This window comes from Pelodiscus sinensis, chromosome 14, assembly GCF_052426305.1.
Source record: "Pelodiscus sinensis isolate ZL-2025 chromosome 14, ASM5242630v1, whole genome shotgun sequence".
In the NCBI taxonomy this organism is placed as follows: domain Eukaryota; kingdom Metazoa; phylum Chordata; order Testudines; family Trionychidae; genus Pelodiscus; species Pelodiscus sinensis.
In genome coordinates, this window is record NC_143065.1 from 17,342,734 (window position 1) to 17,359,973 (window position 17,240).

At 47.2% G+C, this 17,240-nt stretch overlaps 1 protein-coding gene across 4 annotated transcripts in view; it reads right to left on the bottom strand.

The window, feature by feature from the left end:
- The window catches only part of MYZAP (myocardial zonula adherens protein), a 71,208-nt gene that overhangs the window by 41,782 nt on the left and 12,186 nt on the right, over nt 1-17,240 (bottom strand). The window contains exon 3 of one of the 4 annotated variants that reach the window (XM_089782000.1): nt 16,909-17,234. The exons of the other annotated variants lie outside the window; for them this stretch is intronic. Coding sequence (XP_089638126.1) covers nt 16,909-17,034 — 126 coding nt within the window. The 5' untranslated portion in view covers nt 17,035-17,234. The remainder of the gene's footprint in view (nt 1-16,908; nt 17,235-17,240) is intronic. 4 annotated transcript variants of the gene reach the window in all.

The following is a 17,240-nucleotide window of genomic DNA, read 5'->3' on the forward strand; positions in this document are numbered from 1 at the left end:
GATGGGGCGATTACAATGACTGTTGCCCAATCTATGCATATTTTGTGGAATTCTGGGAACTAGGGGAATCAGTGGGAAGGCATAAAGGAGTGGTACTATCCAAGATAGGAGGAAAGCCTCGCCAATGAATCCCTGCCTAGACCCACCCTGGAACTAATAGTATGGACATTTGTGGTTGGTTCTGCTTGTTGGGAAGCTACATTGGAAGAATATGCAATGAAGGACTGCTGGATTGAGTTCCCAATCATGCCACTCTGAGAAATGATGGCTCAGGGTGTCAGCCATGATGTTCTGATGGTCTGGTACATATGTAACTGGTGGAGTTATGTGGTTCGTTATGCACCGATTACAAAACCTGATCACTTCAGTGCATAGCAACCATAAATAGGCCCCACTCTCTCAGTTGATATAAAACATGCACATTGTATTGTCTGTGCGGATGCGGATGGTTTGTTGTAAATCATAGGAAGAAAATGGAGATAAGCATTGTGAATCTCTGCCAGTTTGAGAATGTTGATATGCAGGCATGCTTCCCTGAATGACCATCTGCCCTGAACTCTGAGGTGTCCGCAATAGGTGCCCCACCCCATGAGAGATCTGTCAATGGTGATCATGCAGGATGGACTGCATTGCTGGAAAGGAACTCCTTCCAAAAGATTGCAAGGCAGCATCCACCAGTGGAGGGAGGTAAGAGCTACAAGGGGAGCGACAATCATTTGTTTAAATTGTGTCAAGTGGGAACGTATACTGTGTTAGAGAAAAGAAACTGCCCCCCAGTAAAAAAGTTTGGCCAGGCCGCTCTTGACTCCTTGAGAGAAACCGGCCGCACCTTTCCTGCATACCATTGCCTTTAGAAAAGGGGAAGGTGTGAAAAGGGGAAAATAGCCTGACTCTCCCACCTGTCACCTTGGCATGAGAACTGCTGGGCTTACCTGGTCGCATGAAACCTGCACAGTTTCGGCCCAACCCCTGGGACACAGACCCCCCCCCACTTGGTGACCATTGGGCCATATATGGTAATACGCAAGCGCAGGAAAGCGATGTGCAGATTTGGGGATAAATACCCATCGCACAGTTCGCTCTAGGAGGTCTTCGCAACACACGTACCACCGTGCACGTGCCTTCTCGTATACTTCCAAGCACTGCCGGCCTGATCAACGACCAGCCACCTCCCCCGTCTCTCGAGTGTAACCAAGGCCTTCGCAACCGAACCGATATCTGTGAAATGTTTCGTGTGCTGTGTAAGTTGGTATGTATGATTTGATTTTTTCCTGTTGTATAAGCTTAGTGTTGTAGTTGTTTTTGGGTAGTACATAAGAGTTTGTAGTTATCACTGTTATTTAATTACTGTAGCTGGATATTTTAAGATTAGAGACTATTCCCCTTGCCATTCCCATCCTCATATCTCTGACACGTTTTACTAGAAGCCATAGAATAAATATAATAAATACTGTAAATTCATTATTAACATGGTCTATTAAAAATCTTAGAATAAATACTATAAATTAACCACTGTCATAAATAAATAATTTTTATTTGATAAAACTGTCCACCTGGTTCTGTCCTTCCCCTCTTTGGGTATTCATCATCGGACCTGTGATTCTCGTGACACGCTGCTGTCAACCAACCCTGAAGGCAGCACATGTGTAGTCTTGTGAATTGGACTACGTAAGGAGTGGCTGATATATGGCCTAGGATTTGTAGGCACATATGTACGGTCATAAACAGACTATACAAGACTGAGCTGATGAGGTCGAAGATCATAATGAATCGATAAGGGAGGATGGCCCTGGCTCTGGTGGAATCTAGTAGGACTCCTGTAAGTTCTTTGGAATGCATGAACTCCAAGGTGAATTTCTGGAGGTTAATTAGTAGATGAGTGAAAAGGTCTCAGGTAGCACTGATCACAGATAAAGTTTTTTGGCGGGGGATGCCCTTGATTAGACCATCATCTAAGAACAGGAATATAATCATGCCTTGGTGTCTCAGGTGGGCGTTGATGATTGCTAGCATCTTGGAAAAGATGCAAGGTGCAGCTGAGAGGCCGAAAGGTAGGAAAACCACTACCAGTACCGTGTCCCCTACTGTAAACCTGAGGAATCTTCTGTGGGAAGGATGTATTGTTATATTGAAATAGGCTTCTTGAAGGTTGGGGGCTGAGAACCAGTCCCTCTTATCCAGCGCTGGTATAATAGTTCCCAATGTGGCCATCTTGAATTTTTGGTTGCAGATAAATTTGTTTAGTTTTCTGAGATCCAAGATAGGCCTCCAGCCTCCTGTTTTCTTTTGTGAGAAGACTTACTTTTAATAGAACCATTTTCTATGGTATTGTTGAGGAACTGGTTCTATAGTGCCTAGATGGAGGAGGTTTTCTACCTCCAGCTGTAACAGGTACTCGTGGTAAGAGTCCTTGAGGAGAAACAGGGAACGGTAGGGGGCATAGACGGGAAGGAGATGGTGTATCCCAAACTCAGTATTTCTAGGACTCATTGGTCCATGCTAATATGGGTGGTAGAAGGGGTTGTAGACAACGGCCAAAAGGGTGGCTGAACTGGGATGGTTCCAGTGGGTGGTTATTCAGATCCTTTATTACACCTTCAAAAAATTGTGATTTTGTCACTGGTGATTGTGGCGCAGTGGATTGAATGTACTGGCCTCGTCTTCTGCCAGAGCACTGTTTGGACCTTTGGTCAAAGGGTCTCTGATGGTGTCTTTGAAAGGGTGCGTCTCATGGCCTCTGGTATGGGGTGTAACACCTTTTCTTACTGGTTGGAGTGTACATTCCCTATGCGTGGAGTGTCGTGCGGGAGTCCTCGTCCATCTCACAGCAAACAAATGAGCTCTGTCAAATGGGAGGTCCTCCACTCTAGTTTAGAGCTTCTTCAGAATTCCCAAGGATTGGAGCCAAGAGGTGCAACATCATAATGGCCATGGCAGTTGTTCTGGCTGCTGTGTCTGTCACATCCATTACAGCTTGTAGGGCTGTACAAGTGATGGATTGACTCTCCTGGATAATGACTTGGAGCTATGGTTATCTTTGCTCTGGAAGATTATTCATGAGCTCTTGCAGTTTTAAATAATTTGTGACTAGTGTGGTATAGTTAGAAATCTGAAATTGCAAGATTGCAGAGGAGTAAACCTTCTGCCCAAACAGGTCCATTTTCTTATGTTCTTTAACCTGTGGGGTGGACTTGAATTGTGGGAGTCTAGCGCAGTGATGGACCATGTCCACAACCAGAGAACTGGATTGGGGAAGGGAAAATGCCTTTTGCTGGTACAAAATACTTTCTATCTGCCCTCCTGTTTGTAGGGGGAATGGAAGCTGGTGTTTGCCATATGTTCTCAGATGGTTCCATTATGGCCTCATCAATTGGTAGGGCAATTTTTGTGGAGGAAACAGGTTGTGGTATTTGCAGCTGTCTGTGTTGCTTCTCCTGCACATCCTGGAGTATGTCGTCTTGTGAGTTGGTGACCCTCTTGAACCGTACTTGAAACTGTTTCAGGTCATCTATTGGAGGTGAAGAGGAAGGAAAGGCTACCTTGTCAGGGGATGGAGAGGAGTGAATCACCCAAGAAGGGTCCTCATATCAGACTGAGGTAAGTTATCCTCCTCCTCTATTAGGTACTCCTGTGTTGTGGCTGTGGGTGACTCGGGTAGACATGCTGGTGGCAAGTGAATCACCTGGTGAGCTGGTGTGAAAGGTGCTGTTTGTTATTGTTGTTGCCAATACTGCACCCAGGGAGGCCACCGAAAAGGATAAGAATGAGGTAGATATGGCCATGGGTGGTTGAACCGCGGGTACTGAGGTGGCTGTTACCTGGTCTTCTGTCTGGTGGAATGCCAGGATAGTGCCAAGTAGGTGGGAGAGGAATGCTGTGTGGAGACTCTGCTCCCGTGCAGGTTAGAATTAGATGCCCTCCACCTGGTGCTGATGCAGTGGAATGTGGGGGTGACTCACCCCTAACATCAGGGAATGAGAGAGCCTGTGCTCCTTGGTGCCAGGATTCAAGCTTCTTCTGAGCCTTTTCAGCTGCTATGTCCAGTGCCCATAGCCATTTGGTTGTCAGTACCAGAGCCCACACCAGAGCTCAGGCATGAATCAGTGCAGCGGTGTCCAGTGGTGCCAGAGGAGGTGGCATGTCCAGCTTAGGCTTCGGTGCCAGCTGTGGTCCTGGAATGGACAGTGTTGAGGAGGCTGGTTTTCATTTCTGCTCCAATTCAACATGCTTGGATGGTGCTGCCTTGCGTTTTTCAGCAGTGCCTGAAGTAACAACAAACATGCTGGTGATACCCTGGACTTGCAGGAGTTCTGGGGCAGAGATGAGAGTGCTCTCTTTCTTGGAGCCGAGAGTTCAATAGAAGAGACTTTTTCGAATCTGAGATGCATTTTTGTGCCTGGCTGAAGGGACTTCTCCCACAGAATATTCTTCAGTCTCATTTCCCTTTTCCACCTGGTCCCCTGAAACTCTGGCAATGCTGGCATTTCTGGGTGATGTGGCCCTCACGAAAGCACCTAATACAAGAAGCATGCCCTTCAGAGACAAGCAAAGAATCCCTGCAGAAATCACACTTCATGAATCCAGGGGAGCCCAGCATGGTGAAAAAAAAAGTGGGGAGGAAGAAAAGTTTGAGAAAAAAGAAAAAAAGGGGAGGAATTTTTTGAGGCAAAAAAAGGTTAAATAAGAACAATAAAGAAAGGACAATTTTGACAAAAATTGGTCTCATAGGAGAAAGAGCACTGCTGAGGAACTCTCTTCTGCTGAGGACAGCAGGAAAGGAAGTGAGGGGTCAGCACCACATGTGCAGCTAACAGACATATGTAGCTAATAGACAACACGAGGCAACAGCTGCACATGCATGGCTCGGAAAAGGCATTGCTAGGGGAAAACCTTTAATTGCTGGTGTGAAAACGCGCCAACACCTGAGCGGAGCACCTATGAGGATACTACTCAAAGGAGAACTAGTAGATTCAAACTAACCAAGATCCATATCCATCAAAACCACACAGTAAGGATGTTAAGAGGTGGGCAATTCATGAATTGTGTAGTTGATAAAATTTTTGACTACTCAATCAGTTGATTAGGGTAGATTTGCTCAGTCCCGGCTTGTGCCCGGTCCAGGAGCTGCCCCTGCTGCAAGTTTAAATGTAGTAAGAGCAGAGTTAAGGGACACCCTCCATGGACAGGGGCTGCTGCTGGAGCTGCCTCCCCTCCCCCCTGTATGGGGGAGGAACAGGCAGCACCATGGAGATGGTGCTAGCTAGAATCGGCTTTTAAGCCAGCTCCTGCTCCCCCATCTTGCCGCCTCTGATACAGAGGCAGCAAGGGGGAGGCAGAAGCAAGTAGTTGAGTAGTTAAGCCTAAGCTTATCGGGTAGTTGAGTTATCGAGTAGTTGACTATTCGCTTACATCCCTACCACACAGCCCCCCAAATATGCTTATTTCCCATTACATACACCAGAGAGCAGACATACATTTACACCACAATGGAATTGTACATGTGGCATGTAGATATATACACATTACACAACCACTGCTTACACCTCTCTAAGCATCGCTTTTGTTACCACCACCTGCTCTGAGGTTTGTGCATCCTTTCAGGTTATTATGTAGGTTTAGAGTAATGTCCCAGGCTGCTTCTTTCTCCCTCTCCCTCACAAAAAAGAGAGTTTAAAAGTTCCCATAGAGAAATATCCCAGGTGAATAATGTCTTTCTCTTATTTCATTTGTTCTCTGCTTTACACTTAATTGTTTTGGTATATGCAGTGCCTTCATATCATGAACTCCTAAGGAAGTTCGTGAACTCTGCTGTAGTTTTAGCTGTTTTCTCATTGTTCAATGATGTATACACTTGACAGCACTATCTATGATATATTCTCTCAATGTCATTTTTCTTCAGTCTGTTCTCTCCTTCCATCCGCGCAAATTTCTTCCCGCTCTTTGCACCTCCCCCAAAACAGTTCATAGTTCTATCATTTAAAATGTATTTTTTCTAAATTATTTGTAGCAGGATCTAAAGTGGACTAGAGTGTTAATCACAATTCAGCTTTCTACTTCCCTTGAACAGCTACTCAGGGGAAGGACAAGGGGAGTGACTAGCTTAGAAGGCAGAAAGGGAAAAATTCCTTGGGGAAATTCAGACTCACACCCAGGGTTCAGATAATGAAAATTTTTCTATTGTCTTACTGATTACTTTGATTTATTTTACATTCTTGCTATGAACACTTACCACCTTACAAGAGATGGTCTTGTTGACTGCAACTGGTTTCTCTCCTGTATTCCACCAGCATTCCTCTGACATTACACACTTCTTCCAGTTTGCATTCTCTGAGCACTTACCCCTACTTCTGGTCTATGCTTTTTCATCAGTATTTTATCTTTTTTTCCTCCTTCTCCTTCTTGTTCTTCTTCACGCACCCGCCCTAACATGTTCCCTTTCTCCCAAATCCCTGGGGGGTCCCCTACTCCCCAAACCAACTCCATGAAGTACCTGAGCCTTCACAGTCAGTAAAATCTGTTTAGCATGTTTACACCTTTTCACCACTCCAATACAAAGAGCCAGGCTGGTAGATCCTTTCTCTGTGCTCATGTATTCAGTGATGGGAGGGGGGGGGGGGGGGAGAGAGGAGTGGAAATGGAAATCACTACCACTCTCTCTGCTGCATGGTCAATGGTGAGGAAAAGAATAGATTTCTCAGATGGTGATATTAAAAGTCAATGTGAGGCTTCAAAGTGTTCAGGACTAGATGAGCATTGGCTAGATCATTGCACTAAGCTGCTGATTTAGCTAAGTAAAGTTGTCAGTCTTGGTGGATTTTAAAGCCAAGATCCAGAGATGCAGCTTAACCATCCCTATTTTTGGTCAATACCAAATTCCCAGCCAGATATTCTGGCAAACCCCCGGTGGCAGCGGAGTTAGGGTGACCAGGCAGCCTCTGCCGGGGAACCCCCCAGCTGAAGCAAGGCTGGCAGAAGCGAGTGGTCAGAATCCTCAGCAGCTGCAGGGCCAGCCCTAAGCAGTGGCAGAACTAAGGAGGTAGCAGCAGAGCCAGCAGCGCTGAGTGGCCCCAGCCAGGAACCCCAGAGAACACCATGCGGTAGCGGGACCAGCAGCAACCAAGCAGTCCCCACTGGAAACTCCAGGAGACCCTGGGACAGCAGGCAGGCAGAGGAGTGGGGAGCCATGCCGGGCCAATGTTAGGAGGGCTAGCAGCAGGGCAGGGAACCCCCAGGAGAGGAGCCTGGGAACAGGAAAGCTAGCAGGGGAGCACTGACCTCCCCTGGTCTGGCAAATTCCCTGGTCCAGGGCAGCTTAGGGATGTCCAACCTGTATTCAATTCCTTGCACTATTTTAAATACTTGTATACAGTATACATCAGAAATTTTGCAACATCTGATAATTGTCAGGTGTCATGTTTACATCTCCACCCAAATAATACACAGTTCGGTATGAAGCCAAGTCACCATAAAAACCAGCTGAAGGAGGGAGGTTAACTATCGGGTATTTGTGTAAACATGTAGGCAACAAGAAGGAGGGCAGGCAGCTCCGCAGAGTCGGTTCCCTGCGTGTATTAGCCCCCACCTCCTTGCTGCCTCCGTATCAGAGGCAGCAAAGGTAGGGGGAAGTACGTGTAGTTAATAGGTTTAACCAATAAGCCCAGGTTTATCAGTTAATCCTGGGGATATTAGGGGCTCAGGGCAGGGAATTCAGATGTATGATGGACTCAGGGTTGGTGTGTGCGGGAGTGCAGGAGTGGTATGGTGCTGCAACCAGATGGGAGGTGGGCCCCAACTGGAGGCTGGTTGGCCAGGCTTCATTTTTAAATGAAGTAAAATATGTCCAACACAAAAGGTTTCAACATTGTCTTGATTTATGGGGGGGGGAGAACCCTTTTTGGGTCGGGGGCCACTGACCCACAGAAAAATCAGTCGGGGATTACACAAGCAAGAAAAAAAAACCACCCTCCAAAACCCTCAACCCTCACTGATGTGGCCCCCACCTGAAATACCTCACTCCCCTGGTGCTTGAGCCCCATAGTCGGGGGAGGGGCAGGGAGGACTGAGGTTCGAGGCTTCAGTCCAGATTCACTCTTCTTAGGTTCCAGGGCTAGTAAATTTTGTGCAGCCACCTAGGCTCTGGGGTAGGGTAAAAAATTAGGGGTTAAGTGTGCAGGACAGAGCCACCAGTGAATGGGATAGGTATGAGTGCGCACGATCTTGGTGGGTGGAGGTGGGATATAGGAGAGGGTGAGAGTGCAAGGTCTGGCCAGGTGGCAGGCTGCCTGGCTACAGGGCAGGGTGCCAGGCAATGGGGTAGGGGGGATTCTGGCCAGGAGGGCAGAGGGGATTCTGGCCAGGGGGCTGGAGTCAGGGGGGATTTTGGCCAGGGAACGGGGGTGTCTGGACAGGGGATTGGGTAGGGAGGATTTTGGCCAGGGGGCTTGGGGCAGGGGGTATTCTGGCCAGGTATGTGGGGGGGGAAGGCAAGGGTATTCTGGCCAGAGGGCAGGGGAGATTTTTAGCAAGGGGGTGGGATCTGGGCATGAAGGGGTAGGGGGCACTTACTTATTTGTCCGCCATGTGGCAGGCACCGTGTAACATGCCTGCTACTCCTATTCCCCGGAAGCCTCCAAGGAAGTGTTTCCTGAGAAAGGGCAGTGTGCATGGAGCCATTTTCGCTGCTTGTTTCCCGCATACGGAGAATAGTGCACCGAGATATTTTTTGCTCCACTTGTTCCCTGCACGCTGGATCCAGTGCAAAGCCTCAGGGCTTTCTCCTCCTGTTCCCCCTCCCTGCCCCCAGCAAGGCAGTGCTGATGCTCCTGTCTTGTGGAGGGGATGTAAGGTTGCAGCGCCAGCTCAGGCTCCCTGCTATGGGGGGGAGCAAGGGGTGGCTGAGAAGGGACTCCGGAAGAGCTGTATCCGCCTCCCTATAAATCCATATTTGGCTTGTAAGCCATAGGTTGCTGACACCAGGATTAACACAGTTTCCCCCATCATGCTTTATGTTGAAATTGACTTATGAATACCAATATGAATAACTTGAAGATGCTTTGGACAAAGCACTTCATGTGACCTATCAATTTTAATGTCTCAGTCTGCTGGACCTGTTGATCTTATTTTGGTATATGTATCACTCGTCCATGTAAAGTTAGATATATGGAGTATGGAATGCTTTATGGTTTTAAATGTGCAAATGAAAGCCATCAATGTCTGAGTGAACACCTGTAAACAGCCTCTTTTGTCCTTTGAGTCTGAGCAGTGGTTGGTCTTAGGAAGTCATGTGACCACCCCAACTGGTAGGATCTGACCAAGTAATTTTCCACCTAAGGGTGGAATGTAGAAACAGAATTCCCACCCAAAGTGGAATCTATAAAACAATAGGAAGCTAGCAGTTTATTTGTTGTTGGCTGGTGTGACACACCCAAGAGGATAACTAGAGACCCCAGGAAAAAGGAGACTTTCCTGGTTTGGAGGTTTAGCTAGAAAAGAAGAACAATTTTAGTGTGAGTTTGCAATAAGATTGAGTGTGTTAGAATTAGTTAAGCTTTTTTTTCGTTATTTTAAGATTGGTAATCTACTTTGCTCTGCCTGTTCTCACTTTCAACCACTTAAATCCTACTGCATGTACTCAGTAAATAAAAGTGATTTTATAATCAAGCCCAGTGTAAATAATTGTTATCTGGGGGAGCAATCCGTGTACATGTCCTCCTTTCACTGCTAAAGAGGGCTTACCTAAATAATTCATTTTGAGTTCTGATCCCATTTGGGGAGTGGTATCCCAGGAAGCTGGGCCCCACACTGCATTTCCCTCAAACCTGAAGAGTTTCAGTTGTCTGTATTGCTCCTCTGGGGGGGAGGGGGGGAAGGTGGGTGATCTCAGCTCTATGCCTTGGCTGGAGGAAACCCGGTGAGCTGGCCCAGTAGGACAGGATGGTGAGAAGCCCCAGAGAGCAAGGTGGCGAGTGTCAGTGGCTTTGTCAGTACTGAGGGAAGCACTCCTAAGAGGTCTTTTGTGACCGCCCCGTCACATGGTGTACTTGGATCACTGGTTCTCAACCATCATGGGCTGCATCCAATACTATCTATATGGCCCTGAGGATCTCTCACATGCTGCAACTGTGCACTGATTGGGCCACAGCTGGAGAAACACTGGTTTAGATACACAAAACAGGTGTATAGGCAGGTGGGTAAAATAAAAATGTACAAGTTTTAGCAAAACCCAATTGTTAATTACCTGCAATATCTTAAATCACTTCCCTTGGACAGTTACTAAAAACGTGTTTCTTATTTTTAGTGGCTAGCAGAGATGGGAAGGAATCCCGGAGGAATTATCCATTTTCTATTTGGTGTTCCTGTGGCCCTGTAAAATGGAAAGCATTCTGCTGATGCAACTGTTGTGTTTGCACTAAGAGCTCTAGTCAGAGCTGTAGAACCACATGTAACTCTCGTGGAGTTAAGTCAGATGGAGTATCAAAGCTTCATAAATCAAAGTACAGTAGTGTCATAGGTTATTCGCCCTCATCCTCTCTTTGCAAGCAGTCCTCACACCACTTAGTTCTCCACAGAATATTTTATTTATGTCTTACGCAGTGTCCAGTCCCATCACCATAAGGCTTTTCCCAATTTTCAATATACTCGACCTATGGTTGAGGGAAACAGGTCTCATGTCTGAGATCCTGAGCTTCTTTGCCCTTCCTTCCAGCCTTTGCCTCATCTTCCTGTTTTTATTTTTAATCCATCAGCTAATGAACTGAATCATCTTGTTAGTCATTCAGTCCCTAACCAATTATCTCCTCCATTTGACCCATATGGGGATGTTTGCAAAGTGTATAGAAGGATGAGTCAACCTTAAACAACTCAGTGTCACAAGTTCGTAGACCTTCTCCTTACTACATTGTTACCTTGAACTGTAACTTAAGTTTTGCACTTAACCTGACTCCAGTCCACATAAAAATCTCTAGCTCAATTTAAGAGGTGCTTGAAGCTCACGCTAGTTAGATTGGGAATGCAGTATCTTGAATTACAACAGCACATCAGCTACTAATCGGATAAATCATTGGGAAGACATACCTAGAGTAAGTCCACCTTCGATCTAACCACCACCTTGTATCCACACTGCAAATTTGATAACCTAGCACTCACTTCCTAGGTCCCAGGACCCTGTAGTTCTAGAGAGTCCGAGCCCATATTCAGTTTGGACTTAGGGTCCAAGCCAGATTGATTTTCTGTGTGCACACAGCTCCAGTTTGACTCAGGTCCCAAAAATCCACCTGTGTATCCCAGACTTCATGGTGACAAAGCAGCAGTGGTGCAGAAGCACCATTACTCTCTGGGCAAGCATGCTCCTCCTTCCAGTACCTCCCACAGAGACTTTGGCTGCTCCTCACAGTTGCATGGAACTTTCCCAGAGTAGGGAACAAATTTGACAAGCAAAAGGTGGCTCCCTGTCACTGGGATGTTGGGTTAAAAATGCAATAGAGATGGTCAAACTCAGTACTTCCTGCCTCAGGTTAGTTGATTTAAGTCCCACTAAGGCTTGAGTGAAGCAAGCTGAGTGTACTAACCATTGCAGCAAAGGCAAGCCCTGAGATGCTACTTTATGAAACAAAGATGGGTACACAAAATTTAGTAAGTGCTCAAATTAAAATTCTTAGATTATGACCTTGTTTATACTACAAAGTTGTGTCAACATAAGTTATGTTAAGGATTAAAAAGCGCTATGACATTACTATTATACAGTCACACTATGTTCTGTCAGCAGAGCATGCCCACACTTGATACGCTAAACACTGACAAAGAGAACACTGCACTGTGGGTAGCTATCCCATTTCTCCAGCTGGGACTTGGGGGAAAGAAGAGTGGATTGCAGCACATCATGGGTGCAGTCTCAACATCCTGTGATGCATCTTCTTCCCTAGTTGTACATGGTTTTCCAACTGCATTTCATAACATTTTTCCATAGCCCCTCTTTAGTGGGAACCAACCATCTCTGTCTGAAAGGAGAGATCCTGCACTACACTCTCCTGCTGTGGTCACCGTTATGACCCCATCACAGGTGGTCATGTATTATAACATGAGCTTGTAATCTGAATAGGAATCAGAATTCCCTGACCTGCTGTGCGCCACGGAAATAAACATCACCACATTAATTTTTGGCGTTCGTGGAGCAGCTGGACACAATGGACTGTCATTTTTTGGCTCAGGAAACAAGCACTGTGTTGTGAGACCACATTGCTATGCGGGTCTAGAATGACAAGCAGAGGTTACAGAACTTTCCAGAGACAAAAAGCCACCTTCATGCAACTGCATGAAGTTCTACAGCACAAGGACATCAAAAATGAAAGCTGTTCTCTTGGTGGAGAAGCGCATGGCAATCACAGAGTGGAAACTGGTGACTCAAGGTTGTTAACTAGTCAGTTGCAAAACAGCTTGAAGTTGTGAAGTCCACCATGGATGCTGCACTAACATGTGTGTACAGGGACATTAATCAGATTCTTCTAAGGACGCAACACTTGGCAATGTGTGCAAACTAGTAATTGGCTTTATGGAAATGGATTTTCTAACTACCGAATGATGATCGATGGCATGCATATTCAAATTTTGGCTCTGAACCAACTAACACAGTACAGTAATTGACATGGGTACTTCCTCCATGGTATTTCAGGCTCTTGTGGATCACCATGGGTATTTTGCTGACATCAAGACAGGAAGGTCCAAGAAGGTGCATAATGCATGTATCTTCAGCAACATAGATCTATACAGAAAGCTGCAGGCAAGGACTTTCTTTCCAGATCAGAAGATTCCGGCGGGGGGGGTGAGGGAGAGAAAGGATGCTGAAATGCCCACAGTAATTCTAGGAACCCAACATACCCCTTACTTCTATGGTTCATGACGCCTTAGAGGAAATTTGTTGAAGATCTATTTACTGCTGTCCATCAGGCTGAGTAGGTGCAGAATGACAGTGGAATACACATTTGGCAAATTAAAAGTGCATTGGTGATGCCTATATGGCAGGTTAGAGCGAAGTGAGGAACACACTCCCCTGGTCATACCTGCCTGCTGCTTAATCTTTGTGAGGAGAAGGATGAAGAGTCTGCCCAGAGGTTGAATGCTGAGGCAGATTTTGAGCAGCCTGATACCAAGGTTACTAGAGGAGCACAACGAGTCAATTCAAATCAGGGAGGCTTCAAGGCAACATTTTTATAATGAGAACTATGGATGGTAAGTAGCACAAATGACTAATCATGTACTTGATACAATTTGTAACAAGTACACTATTAGTCAATAAGGGACCACTGTGGTGCTGCAGTTTAAATGTAGGAGAAGCTAGGCATGTAGGCAGCCCAGCTCCTACTACATTTAAATTGCAGAGCAGCAGCAGAGGTAGTTCAGGGATCCGGCACGAGTCGAGTGGCTCTTACTACATTTAAAAGGCAGAGCCGCAGCTGTCCAGACCCGGCATGAGCCAGGACTGCTACAGTCTTGGCTCGTGCCGGGTCCCGCGCTGTGCCTCTGCCTCCCCTGCCCACCCCTTCCCCCCACACCACGGAGATGGCACTAGGCAGCACTGGCTTTAAGCCGGCTCCCTCTCAGCACCAGCTCTTGCTTCCCCCACTCCCTTGCTGCCTCTAATATAGAGGCAGCAAGGGAAGGGCAGGGAATGCGAGTAGTTGACTCAATTACCCAATAAGCCTAGGCTTATCAGGTGTTATTTTTTTAAGTTAAACTCTGAAAAATAACCAATTACCATAAACAGAAGGCTTGGTAGGAAGAAAGTCTGCAATGCTCTCATAGCTGTGCTTATGTCCAACTATCATTTTAGAAGCAGTCCAAAGGGTGGGAGTGAACGAAATACTGACATTTTCCAAAAAGTTGGAAAAATTATGTGGGAGGAATTTGTGGCGGGCATGGAAAACAGGTGTATTTCAGGTGTAGAAGGGGTGAGCATCCATCTATTCCTACGGAAGTGATGAAGAATTTCAGCATCTGTTTGCTGCTCCCCGATTTTTAATGCCCGCTGTGACAAAGCTCCTACTTAAACTCAGTGAGTTTGCTTGCCTTAGAGACTTACAGCAGCCCCTCAACTTTAGACACCACTCCTACAACATTAGTTTGCTGTTTGTTGAGCTCTTTTCATCATTGGTCAGTGTATGATAAAGCAGAGAATAAACTCCACAGCCCATTTTCCACTCAGGGAAAAGGAAAGCGGATGTTGGGGGGAACCCGGGCCCACACTCGACTCCAGGTTCCAGCCCAGGGCCCTATAATAGCAGCTGCCTATGTGAGTGCCCAAAACCTGCTACAAGACAGTTCCAAGACCCCTGTGCTACTTCCCCACACATCCCCAGCACCTTCCTTTTCTCTGGTTTGCCCTGCTAGCATCCACTTGTTGTCTCTTTTTTTCCTACTCCTAGCAGTGCTTTTCTCCATCCTCTCAGCTACACTTGCCCATCACCAACTGCAGGCAAGCTTTTATAGCCAGTCTCAACTGGTTTCCCTAATTAACCCTAGGTGTCCTAATCGGCCCAGGCTGACCTGACTCTGCAAATTGGTCAATTAGCCCCAGATGTTTAAGTGCCCCTGATTGCCTCTGCTGGTTGTAGACCAGTTCCGTCCTCTTACTCTGGGCACAGCAATCTCCTCACTCCGAGGCTTATACACCTCCCCTCTACTACTTTTTTTAACCTTCTGATCTGACCTGGTCACATCACTCAAGTGCTTTTTGAATGCACTCTGCGCTCTCCTTTCTGTCCAGTCTTTCCAGTCACTGTATTTTCTCTCCAGTCACTGTATTTTCTTTTTGCTGCCTCAGAGGCTTGGAGCATCTTGCAAGTTCTTGCTCCACCTTGGTCACTTCCTTATCTGGTAGGGGCACTCTGCCAGTATGTAGCAGGCTCCCCTGAAGACCACATTTGTAGAAGCACAACAAACAATACACAGACTCATGACTTAATTCAGACATAGCATTGAATCATTAACATTAAAATATACCTCATCACAAATGAATTACTTTTTCCACTGTCCCCTGGCAAGCAACATCTCAGTAAACACCATAAATGTGGTGAGTTCAGCCGAAGGGTATGGGGTTGAGTGTTCAATATGGGGCAAAGGACTTAAGAAAGGGGTAGTCAATAATTCTGGCAAGGGGGCCACTCCATGAATTTTGGTAAGCCACAACAGGCCAGCTCTGGGGCCCTGGAAGGGGCAGGGCTGGGGGTTAGAAACAGATTGTGAGAGAGACAGAGACTCTGACAGATTGTATGCATGTGTCACAGAGACTGAGAGAGTGTGTTAGAGAGTCACAGAGACAGGGTGTGGCACAGAGTGTGAGACAAAGAATGTATGTGTTGCTGCTGCGTCGTAAGTTTCTGAAAGACACCATGCACTGTCTCTAACAGGAAAAGCTCTCCTGCTGTTGTGACTCCCCAGCCCAGCTCTGCAGAGATTGGGCACTGTGACAGGGCAGCAACGGAACCCCGACCATGTGCCAGAGCCGGGGCTGAGCTCTGCACTCCCACGGAGCCAGCCCCAGTGTGCTGGAGTGAGGGAGTATCCCACCCCCAGAGGTGGGCTCTGCTGTGCATGCTCCACCGCGGCCAGCAATAGCCAGGCAGGAGGTAACTGACAGACTGATCCGGTCGCTGAGGCTGGAAGAGGTGGGTCAGCGTCAGGCGGCTCAAAAGGAAGCAGCATTCTGGCAAGCGGGGAGACCTGAGGCAGACAAACACTGGGAGGAGCGAGATGAACGAGGCCCACCGGGGGAGAATGTTGGGAGACTCACTGGCATGGGACACCCAAGCGGGGACGATGAAGGCCAGAGTAAGCAGGCAAGAGGTCCTGCATCGTTTCTTGTTAGGAAGCAGCCAAGGGCAAGGCTCTTGGAAAGGCCTGGGGGGTTGGTGAGATATGGAGGACTTCCCCACCAATGGGATAGGGCGGTGTCACCCTGTCATTAGAGCCCTGGTCCAGGACCTGGAGTGGGGGCGGGCCTGGGTCCCCCTACTGCATTTACGCGATGGTGAGCACGGTGTGATTGACGCCCCAAAGTGCTGATCAGCAAACTACCCCATCTGGGACTAGTCGGGTGGAAAGATTAACCCTGGATTCTGGCACGGTATTGAGTGGTTTGTGATGCGGGGGGATTAAAGGGAGAGGGGTCGTTGTAAACCCCCCCCCCCCCGCCCTCACATGGGAAACATTGGTTGCCCTGTGTCCTGTGGGAGGGGCAGAGAAAAAACAAGGAACTGACCCCAGAGAGTGGGGCTCGCCCCTTGGCAGGGCACCCTGAGGGGAGGCCCATGACAAGCATATGAGGGGTGGGTTAACAGATGGACTACAAGGGCAGGCAACACCTTGATTTCAGAAGTCCCCTTTCTCCTCTCTCAAAGCTCTGTATGGCTAAGGTTGTTTTAAGGAGATCACTATAGGTGAGTAGGGACAGTATTGTACATTCTGCTGCCATTTTTGCACAGGTGGAGCCACTGAAGTCAATATGTCACTCCTGAGGGTAAGCAAAGATGCAACGGTACATCTACAGCACATATGCAGATTCAGACCTGGCTGTTTTCCTGCGCGCTATTTTGGTCCCTGCACCAGTGATTACCAATTGGCATGGAAAATTTTTCCACCACAGGAGAAGGAACAAAATAAGGAGCCTCCAACAGATGATTGGCAAGTACCTCCAGGAAAGTTTCCTGAAGATCTCTCCGGAGGATTCCTGTGAAATCTTGGTGTGCATCAACTCTGTTCCATCATAGTGCTTAGCTGCACAGAGAAATGTGAAGCACACTCAAATGGAGCTAGACTTGCACATTTCTATCTCTTAACCCATTTCTACTGAATACAGAACAAAGGACATCCATATGTCAAATAACCAAGCAGCATCAGCTCAAAAACAACACTTACCAGAGGTCTTCTCTGGAGCATATTGCTCGCTGGAGATAGACTTCTGGGACTGGTTAAACACTTATAGAGCTCAGAAGAGTTTCTGACTTGCCACATCACCAAAGAACCCTGACATGGGCTCCACATTGACTTCCAACTCCGTGTCCTGGTTCATGACTTTGCCCTCGGTGTTATGTCCACTGTCAAGTGCCTCCGGCCCTGTCCAAGTATCCAATGGTCTCTTGGAAATGGAGGAGAGATCCCCACCAAGGATGGCATCCAGCTCCTTATAGAAGTGGTAGGTTTTCAGTGCAACACCAGAGCAATGGTTTGCCTCCTTTGCAGTGCTGAGC